The following is a 9,814-nucleotide window of genomic DNA, read 5'->3' as shown; positions in this document are numbered from 1 at the left end:
GCTTCCCCTGACACACACACACACACACACAGAGACACACACAGAGAGACACAGAGACAAACACATTAACTGCCCACTCTATGTCAGCTTTTAAGCAGCAGCTATACAAAAGGGGATTTAGCCATACAAATACATTAGCTGGGGAGATCTATAGTTATTCAACCTATCTTCCATGTACATTCAAACACCCTCGCTCCCTCTTTCAGTCCCTCCCTCGCTCTTCCCCCCCTCACTCTGTACTCGAAACAGGACACGCAGATGATGAGCAGCTCCAGCAGCCTGTTGAGCTGCGAGGGGGGCATGTCCACGGCCCAGCGCTGGATCAGGCCGCTCTCCGTGTTCTTCATCACCCACAGGAAGCACACCAGCAGGTGCCTGCTCGTGTCCGCCGACAGGCTGGCCACAGACTTGTGAGACTGGCAGGGGGCGAGAGGAGGGGGGGGGGGGGAGAAGGAGAGGTGCAGGTGGGGTTAGTGCTGAAGGCCCGCGCGCGGTGGCAGTGGTGTACATGTCATCCCATGGGCTACGGGGGGTCTGAAGTCACTTATTAGGCTACGGGGGTCTGAAGTCACTTATTAGGCTACGGGCGGAGGATTTTCCCGGCAGCTGCGATGTGCGACGCCTCCATTAAACCTCCTGCAGCTGGAGGTGTCGGACGCACGGCACCTCGTCGCCGTGCGAGGCTGACAACAAAGCTGCTCTGGACACAGAACACTGTGGCATGTACAGGGAAACCCATTTATCTAGGTGTTCAGGAGAAAACTGGGGAAGGCAGAGAGAGAGACAGAGACAGAGACAGAGAGAGAGAGCGAGAGAGCGAGAGAGAGAGAGAGAGAGAGAGAGAGAGAGAGAGAGAGCGAGAGAGCGAGAGAGAGAGAGAGAGAGAGAGAGAGAGAGAGAGAGAGCGAGAGAGCGAGAGAGAGAGAGAGAGAGAGAGACAGAGACAGAGAGAGAGACAGAGACAGAGACAGAGAGAGAGAGCGAGAGGCCGTTTTCAGAAACCATGTTGTTGCCGTAGCCCCGTTTGATGGATGCATGTGTTGAGGAGAGCCCGGCTCACTCGTGATGGTAATGTCTCGCCGTAAACCATCTCTTCAGTTGTGTGCGTGTGTGTGGTGTGTGCGTGGTGTGTGTGCATACGTGTCGGGGGAGGGGGGGCTCAGGATAAATGATGTCTGTGTGTGCTTCTGACAACAAATTAATCTACCTCACAGCAGCTAACCTGTTATGAGGCAGTGCTCTCACACACACACACACACACACACACACACACACAGTGGCTGGGTCGAAACGAAAAAGGCCCTCATTTGACATAACACATGGACCTACGCCACCATAGCCCCACTCTGATCGACTCACCACCGATGCCATGGAAACAAGAGCATTCCTCGCCAGGGTGTTGAAGGGGTTCCCGGCGATAGCCATGGCAACCGACTGATTGATGGGAGTGACGTTTTCGGGTTCGTCGTCGGCCTTGCCCTTGCCCCCGCGGGAATCAGATACTACGGAGGGTCACAAGGGTCAAAACTAGGATGTCACACCCCTGCTGTCTGTACACGCATATGCATTGCATGTGCTGTATATGCGTTTGCGTGTGTGTGTACCTGTGAAGTCCAGGTAGTTGATGGAGTCGATGATGATGCCCACCAGGGGGAGGTAGAGGGCAGCCACTTTGGCCTTGACCTCCGGGGAGACACAGCGCTGGTCCAGGTCGTGGGCACACAGCAGACTGCAGGTGGCATTGATGGCCTTTTTCTGAACCTTACCCCTACACACCAGACGTGAAGGTTAGTCGCCGCTGAAGCTGCACGTGGGAGCGCAGGCATGTGTGTGTGTGTGTGTGCAAGTGCGTATGACGCGTGTGCAGTGTGCGCTCCGGTGTGTGTGACGGGGCGAGTGAAAAATGAGTCTGCCGGCTTTTCTCACACAAATACACCGTTTGGACCTGATGTTAGTTTCCTCCAGGATCACAATGACTCTTATTGAGAGACTTGTTGATCTTGTAGGTTAGTTATAACGAAGTTAACTCTTGAACTCTTGTACTCGCTGTGAAATATTTTACTTTTGATTGTACTTCTACAGGTACAGTCTTGCACTTTTTGGGGTTCATGTTGTTTCAATTTGTAACTTGTATAACTGCATAGTCTTATGGGTCTTCCCTTTGGCACTTGTTTAGTTTTTCACAATGTATGCTTCATGTTTTGGCTGCTTGCAGTGTTTGGGACTACCTCGTCGTTATGATCAGTGACCTATGCTCTTTTGTAAAGCTCTCTCTTGGAAGTCGCTTTGGCTAAAAGCGTCTGCTAAATGCGTGTGTGTGTGTGTATTTATGTGTGTGTGTGTGTGTGCCGACCCCTCTGACTCCATGTCCAGGGCAGCGTTGAGCTCGGTCAGAAGTAGACCGGTTAGGTAGTGCTGCTGCTTAAAATCCTGAGACAGCTCAAACATTCCCAGGATCCTCTGCTCCTGGAAGCTGCATGAACTGGAGGTCTGAGAAGGAGAGAGAGAGACAGAGAGAGAGAGAGAGGTAGTGCTGTTATATGCTGCATGCTGATTGGACATGAACAGTCGAGAGGAGGAGGAGGAGACCAATGGGCCGCTGGTTGTCGGGTGAGCTTACCTGTGAGGAGACGGACGGACAGGGGGAGGCGGGCGCGGAGGCGGGGCTACTGAAGAACAGGTTGAGGCTGAGGTAGTGCTCGTGGCTACACAGGATGCGCAGGAACTCCAATCGCATGCTGATCAGCGTCGGCATGGAAACGCTCTTGGCCGACATCTGGACGGCAGCCAATAAAAAGGGTCAACGTCAAAGGTCAGTCGCGCGCGATTCGTCTGGGACGACAAGCTCCAGGCCAATCCACAGGCTGAGTTGTGAGGGGCCATGCCCGGCTCGAGCCACAGTCTCTGGCCATAGCGGGGGCTACATTACCTGGTTACAGTAGTTCCTGACCAGCTGGAACACAAAGCCTCGATCCATGAGAGACAACAGGTCGTAGAGGAAGAACGCCAGGCTGACGTTCACCTTCTCGGCCTGCTCCAGCTCCTGTCGACGGACAACATCGACACCTTGAACCTCGCCCGGCAGACACGAACGGCGGCGTGACGCGAGGAGGACACCAGACAGACGGAGCCGTCGAGGCGACGGGTACCTTTTGCTGCTTGATCAGTATGGTCCCGATCTCCGCCGTCACCACGGAGACGATGGTGGTGATGTCGTCTTTGAAGCGATCCGAGAAGCGACTTCGGCGCGGCACGTCCCGTTTCTCCAGCTTGGACGCGTGCTGGGCCATGCTCTTAACCTGGAACACACGTTCGATTCAACTCCATTTTATTGTCACAGAAAAAGTACAAGGGAGTCGGATGGCTGAGCGGTTAGGGAATTGGGCTACTAATCCAAAGGGTGCCGGTTCGATTCCCGGCCGTGCAAAAATGACGTTGTGTCCATGGGCAAGGCACTTCACCCTACTTGCCTCGGGAGAATGTCCCTGTACTTACTGTAAGTCGCTCTGGAAAAGAGTGTCTCCTAAATGACTAAATGTAAATGTAATTGCAGTACAACGAAATGCAGTCGGCAACTGACCAGCAGTACAAATAGAATGTTGCCCAAAACGTTGTGAAACAAGTCAGATACCCGGAACACAAACACAAGAAGATGTCTCTTTTCGACACATACACGGGCACGCACGAGAACTCACCAGAACCTCAAAGAAGAACCAGGCGTACTTGTAGGCGTTCTCTCGACACACCCCGGTGCTGACCACCATCTGTAGAGCCAGCTCCTCGTGGAACTGCTGCAGAGACACACACACACACACACACACTGATTCAACTCGGCCACGGTGACTATCCCCGTTCAGTTCAGTAACATGGTTAAGTTGTTGAACTATAGGGGGTCGAGGTCTCTTCTGGCTGTGGTACCTACAACACAGTTCAGTATCACACTGCCACCCTGTGGAGGCACTTAGCATTGTCCCAAGGCAAAAACAAACACTAAACTTGCACACGAGGTCATCGTCATGACCCAATCCATCGGTTTGACAGATGCTACGTTATGCGTGGACTGTCATTGGCCGGGAAAACGTTCTTAGAGCGCTCCTAAGAAGCTCTGAGCGTTAAGCGCTTCTTAACGAATCTGGGAAACCCGGCCATTGTTTATCGGTGCTCCGCTGAAAACGGAATCCCCCCCCCCCCCCCTAGTGGGACAATAAAGGAACTGAAGTCTGCTTTCAGGAGGGTGCTTGAAGGGGAGTCGGGTGGTGTCACCTTCCGGTTGGAGGGTCTGGTTCCCCCCGTGGTGCTCTGAGCGTGGCTGGTCACGTCCATGTAGGTGGACATGCGACTGCCTGGGTGGTTGTGGCCCTGAGGAGGAGGGATTAAACACACCGTTGGGTCTACGAAGTACGATTGTGTGCGTGCGCGCGCGCGCGTCTGTCTCTGGGTGTGTGAGTGTGCACATGCATGTGCTCGTCTCTGTCTGTGTGTGTTACTGTCTACGTGTGTGAGTATGTGTGTATCTGTGCGTGAGTATGTGTGTATCTGTGCGTGTGAGTACGTGTGTATCTGTGTATGTGCGTGAGTATGTGTGTATCTGTGCGTGAGTATGTGTGTATCTGTGCGTGTGAGTATGTGTGTATCTGTGTATGTGTGTGAGTATGTGTGTATCTGTGCGTGTGTGTAAGTGAGTATGTGTGTATCTGTGTATGTGTGTGAGTATGTGTGTATCTGTGCGTGCGTGTAAGTGAGTATGTGTGTATCTGTGTATGTGTGTGAGTATGTGTGTATCTGTGCGTGCGTGTAAGTGAGTATGTGTGTATCTGTGTGTGTATCTGTGTGTGTATCTGTGTGTACGTGTGTGTGTGTGTGTACCTTGGCCAGGAGGATGTCCTTGACCTCAGGGTCTTCAGCGGGGTGAGCAGTGGGGATGTCTGGGTTGCTGCTGCTGCGGAGCCTGGACTGCAGCAGCATGGTCCCCACCGTGGTGGCAGACGCCCGGCCCATGGTGCTGTAGCGCCCCTCGGTGGGAGGAGGGACCCCTGCCGCGCCTACACACACACGCGCGCGCACGTCTGTGTGAATATTTATGATTTTTGCATCTACATTCTTTTTATGCCTCATTTCAATAACTAGGTCTACCAATGGGAAGTCCTTACTGTAATCATAAATCATATTTATAATGCACATCTGAGTGCTACAAAGCATATAGTATTTTTTTTTTTTTTATAATCAAAGTTGATTCATGAATACTGTACTGTACAGTACTGTACCTGTACTGTAGCCCTCATTGGGAACCTCAGGGAGCCGGAACACCCAGTACAGGTAGGTTGCTAGGAGACAGTTCCTGCCCTGATGGTCTCTGGCTAGCTCCTGGCTGTTGTGAAGACTGTTGACGATTGAGACCACAGACTCAAATGCTATCTGGGCCAGGTTGGCTGTAACACACGCACACACACACAAAACTATCATTACTACAATGAGCACTGTCCATACACTGTGTATGTTTATCACGGACCCCAGATTTCTACCCCTTTGAGGCTATCAAGGAACTTTACAAGAGAGCAGTCTATCCGAAGCTCGTTACACTCCCTGTCTGTATAAACGTCCTCTTACCCGTCTCCCTGACGCTCATTAGAACCTCCTTTTACCTGTCTCTTCTCTACGTGTCTACGTGTCTGTCTGTCTGTCTGTGTGTCTGTCTGTGTGTCTGTCTGTGTGTCTGTCTGTGTCTCCCCTCTGTCTGGTACCCAGCTCCCTCCCTCCCTCCCTCCCTCCCTCCCTCCCTCCCTCCCTCCCTCCCTCCCTCCCTCCCTCCCTCCCTCCCTCCCTCCCTCCCTCCCTCCCTCCCTCCCTCCCTCCCTCCCTCCCTGTCTCCCTCCCTCCCTGTCTCCCTCCCTGTCTCCCTGTCTCCCTCCCTGTCTCCCTGTCTCCCTCCCTGTCTCCCTCCCTGTCTCCCTCCCTGTCTCCCTGTCTCCCTCCCTGTCTCCCTCCCTGTCTCCCTGTCTCCCTCCCTGTCTCCCTGTCTCCCTCCCTGTCTCCCTGTCTCCCTGTCTGTCTGTCTGTCTGGTACCCAGCTCCCTCCCTGTCTGTCTGTCTGTCTGTCTGGTACCCAGCTCCCTCTCTGTCTGTCTGTCTGGTACCCAGCTCCCTCCCTGTCTGTCTGTCTGCCTGTCTGGTACCCAGCTCCCTCCCTGTCTGCCTGTCTGCTACCCAGCTCCCTCCCTCCCTCCCTCCCTGTCTGGTACCCAGCTCCCTACCCGTCTGTCCGGCGATGAGCATGGGCTGCATGATGAGGGTGAAGAGCTTGTCCAACACCAGGTGGAGGTAGAGCACCAAGGGCTCCAGTCTGGAGGAGGACAGCGACACAATGCTGAGCTTCAGCTCGGGCTCCAGCTTGTTCTCCGGAATCTTCTCGTCTCGTACGCGCAGGGGGAAGGTGGCCCCGCCCCCCAGGGCGTGACAGAGGGTGAAGAAGCGTTCCAGGTGGCTGTCCTGGGATTCAAACCAAAGGGGGAAGGGGTCAGTGTGCGCGTGTGTGTGTGTGTGTGTGTGTGCGCACATGTGTGTGTAGGCCAGCTCACCTGGGTGTGAACAGAGGACACTGCCTGCACCTCCAGGTTGTACACTCCTTTATGTCCCTCCATCCACTTCACAGGGGGAACTTGCTGAGGGATTTTCTTCACACACACACACACACACACACACACACACACACAGACAGACCCAGAACACACTCAGACAGTTAGTGTGACACTGCATGAACACAGGCAGGGGATAGGGACAGCAGGCACCGTCGACGAGGTCAATTGAAAACAGAACCGATCTGTTGCAGTGCGCGCGCGCGCGTGCGTGCTTCCTACCTCGGGCGAGTGTAGAGAGTAATTGACCGGCAGGCGGTCCAGGGCGATGGGCAGGCAGTACTGTCCAGTCTGAAGTCTGTCGTTGCACAGGACGGGCAACCACTGGAGGGAAAACGGACAGAGTGGGGTCATACAGAGCCTGACGGGACCACGACAACCCTCCCGTTCCTGAGCGCTCTCAGCTCCCATAACGGGGGGCCTCAAATCCCCAGCTATGTCGACGTCAGCACGCGCGCCCTGGTAAACACGGCACACGTTACAAACCGGACGACCGAACGACAAGGGGAACTCACAGAGTAGCCTATGAGGTTTTCACTGTTGCCCGCCGCGCTCTGTTTCTGCTGGCAGCTGATGTGATAGAAGGTGAAGAGCAGGTGGTGCCTGTCGGTCAGACGAGCCGGCAGGGATATCTTCACCTCCTCGTAGAAGTCTGGAGACCTGCGACCCCACGCACAACACAGCAGGGAACACGCTCAGACTGTGGATCCAGATAGCGGATAAGCGCCATGTGTGTACTATATGGTGCGTGCGTGTGTGTGTGTCAATGCTGACATGTTTGCTTGTGCTTTTTTTTTTTTACTGTCGACTGTTTCACTGCTTAATTGTAACTTATTGTTACAATTTAGTTATGGTTGTCATCAGTGCGGGCGGGCACTTAGACCAATCCAATGCCTTTGCGTTCGATACACAGCGGTTGCTGAGAAATACTTGCTTGTTATGGTAGGTCACTGGGGTGTAGACCTCTTGGACAAATTCAGGGCCGCTCGACTTCCCAAAAATGACCTGAGGAGACAAAATAACGAGCATGACTCGATTCTGTGCAGCAACCAACCTGACATCATGAATACATGATGTCATACGGATTGGTGCGCGTGCGTGTTCGCGCGCGCGCGCGTGTTTAGGCAGCACTTACAGGGAGCACACAGCCGGGGTCTTCTCCACTCATAAACTGGATCTTGATGGTGATGTTTCGCGCCGATGTCAGCCTGTTGACAAAGTTGAGCCTCTGGGGGTACACATAGAGAAGGTTCCTGAAGGGGGGGGGGAGGGTAGAGAGAGAGAGAGAGACAGAGAGAGAGACAGAAAGAGAGACAGAAAGAGAAATATAAGTATAAAGACAGAAATAGAGACAGAAAGAAAAAAAGAGAGAGAAAGTCTGTTGAGGGCTGAATCAAGGCTTCAACAATTGAACAGTACCAAAGGTGAGACCTTCACGATGCACCAGCAGATGGCGCCACCTCTACAGTTGAATATGACCTCATGAAACACAGGTCTCTACCTGCAGTCTAAATATACACCCTGCTTTCCCGTCATGGAATGTAGATACATGTTAACACATCACTCCCCAGCACATACCAGCCAAACAGCTTGTTGGATATGCGTACGTGATAGTTGCGATTTTCCCACACAAGCCTTTATTCCGAGCCTTCTGTTTGTTTTTACTGATTATACTCCTGAACATTGTAAATATTTCCCCATGAATCGAATCTGAAAAGTGTCTGCTAAATCAATACACATTCATTTACACATTCAAATGCATGCTGAAACAAGACATAAACGTCACAGTAAGGAGCTGGGTTCCGAAACAATGCTTATTCAGTGTTGAGGTCGTACGACAAAGGTGTGGGCATAGACACCTCTTGTTGCCTGGTCACTGATCATCGAAAACACCCAGCTAACCTGTTTCCAGCACCCGGAGCAACAGAGTTGTGCCTAGAACATTCTCTACTAATGTCTGACTTGCGGCTCTCAGTTCACCCTGAGGGGGAGTAGGCCTTATTACGCCCGAACAATTCAAATGTCAGTGTTTCCCACACATAGACTCATCAGTGGCGCGGTGCACCACAGAATCAACACTGGCTGCTAGACATTGCGTTTTGTTATAAAACATTTTTAATGCTATTTAAAACACGCAGCGTATTTGTTCAGCTGCATTTCCTTTCCCTGCTCTCCCTCCGTCTCTCGGTCACTCACGCGTCTCTCTCTCTCTCTCACACACACACACACACACACACACAACGTCAGCACACTTTAGCAACGACGTAGATCCGCCGTTCTAGTAAGACCGACAGCGATAACAGCGAGCCGCACCAGTAGAATAGCTAAAGTTCTAGAAAAGTTGAGGCTCCAGAGCCAGCTGAAGCAACAGGTGAGGTGGACAGACAGATGTAGAAACTGGCAGGTAAGAAAGCAGCTCTCAGGACAAGGGAACTCGTGCTGTGAAGGTGTAAATCATTTTTCGTTCATATAATAAAGTTCTGTGTAACAAATTATTAACTAAGGAATTATTTAATAATCCCCCCCCTTCCCCCACGGGCCGACCGACCCCACAAATTGCTTTCTAATCTGTGGGAATCCCTGAAAGTCTTAATCAATCTTTAGAATTTGAATAAATATGATTCAAAGAATTTGAACTAGGTGGGCCTTGTGTATATCCCTGAGTCAAACAGTCAATAACCGTGGCATTCAGCCAAGGTGCTTGTCAAGGTCTATTCCACAACAGTCTGCATGGTGGCTTGTTGTTTGAGGCACACCTCACAAGCAACAAGCAGCGATCCCTCAGGACAGCGAGGCTGATGGGAGGAAATAGAAAAAGTAAACTAACCTGTATCCCATTCCGGATACAGGCCAGAGAGAAAGTCAAATGAGTTTATTAGAGAGCAAACTGAGTTGGTGTGTGTGTGTGTGTACTCTCACCTGTACATACTGTGCGGAACATACACCTCGTTGGGGGGGAACTCCAGCACCTCTTTAATTGGCCGAATGATCTTCTCGGCCAATGGTTTGACGGGGATTAGCTCAGCGGACAGACAAGCAACGGGGCTGTCCTGGACCGGTGTCAAGTCCAGCTTGATTGTACCTGTGTAGGTGACACACAAGGGTACACTCGAAACAGGAATGGGACCATGACACCTTTCTTAGTGTATCTCGGGGTCAGATAAGAGACGTGATAAGTGGTC

General features: G+C 52.2%; 1 protein-coding gene across 5 annotated transcripts in view; it reads right to left on the bottom strand.

Annotated features, from left to right (window-relative positions):
* dock8 (dedicator of cytokinesis 8) overlaps window positions 1-9,814 on the bottom strand; it is a 44,800-nt gene that overhangs the window by 13,737 nt on the left and 21,249 nt on the right. For 3 of the 5 annotated variants that reach the window (XM_084690250.1, XM_084690248.1, XM_084690251.1), the window contains exons 14-32: window positions 9,552-9,714; window positions 7,768-7,885; window positions 7,567-7,637; window positions 7,148-7,292; window positions 6,855-6,956; window positions 6,576-6,671; window positions 6,252-6,486; window positions 5,265-5,429; window positions 4,867-5,042; window positions 4,264-4,359; window positions 3,696-3,791; window positions 3,150-3,299; window positions 2,930-3,043; window positions 2,621-2,776; window positions 2,354-2,490; window positions 1,605-1,768; window positions 1,360-1,502; window positions 234-416; window positions 1-7 (exon numbers count right to left, since the gene is read on the bottom strand). The exon at window positions 1-7 is cut by the window's left edge and continues 120 nt beyond it. In XM_084690250.1, coding sequence (XP_084546376.1) covers window positions 1-7; window positions 234-416; window positions 1,360-1,502; window positions 1,605-1,768; window positions 2,354-2,490; window positions 2,621-2,776; window positions 2,930-3,043; window positions 3,150-3,299; window positions 3,696-3,791; window positions 4,264-4,359; window positions 4,867-5,042; window positions 5,265-5,429; window positions 6,252-6,486; window positions 6,576-6,671; window positions 6,855-6,956; window positions 7,148-7,292; window positions 7,567-7,637; window positions 7,768-7,885; window positions 9,552-9,714 — 2,517 coding nt within the window. The remainder of the gene's footprint in view (window positions 8-233; window positions 417-1,359; window positions 1,503-1,604; window positions 1,769-2,353; window positions 2,491-2,620; window positions 2,777-2,929; window positions 3,044-3,149; window positions 3,300-3,695; window positions 3,792-4,263; window positions 4,360-4,866; window positions 5,043-5,264; window positions 5,430-6,251; window positions 6,487-6,575; window positions 6,672-6,854; window positions 6,957-7,147; window positions 7,293-7,566; window positions 7,638-7,767; window positions 7,886-9,551; window positions 9,715-9,814) is intronic. The other 2 variants (XM_084690249.1, XM_084690252.1) reach the window with 1 other exon arrangement.

Source organism: Hypomesus nipponensis, chromosome 24 (assembly GCF_054491055.1).
Source record: "Hypomesus nipponensis isolate SF chromosome 24, ASM5449105v1, whole genome shotgun sequence".
Taxonomy (NCBI): Eukaryota; Metazoa; Chordata; class Actinopteri; order Osmeriformes; family Osmeridae; genus Hypomesus; species Hypomesus nipponensis.
Note: the sequence above shows the minus strand (reverse complement) of the source record. Positions and strands in the feature narration are given on the sequence as shown.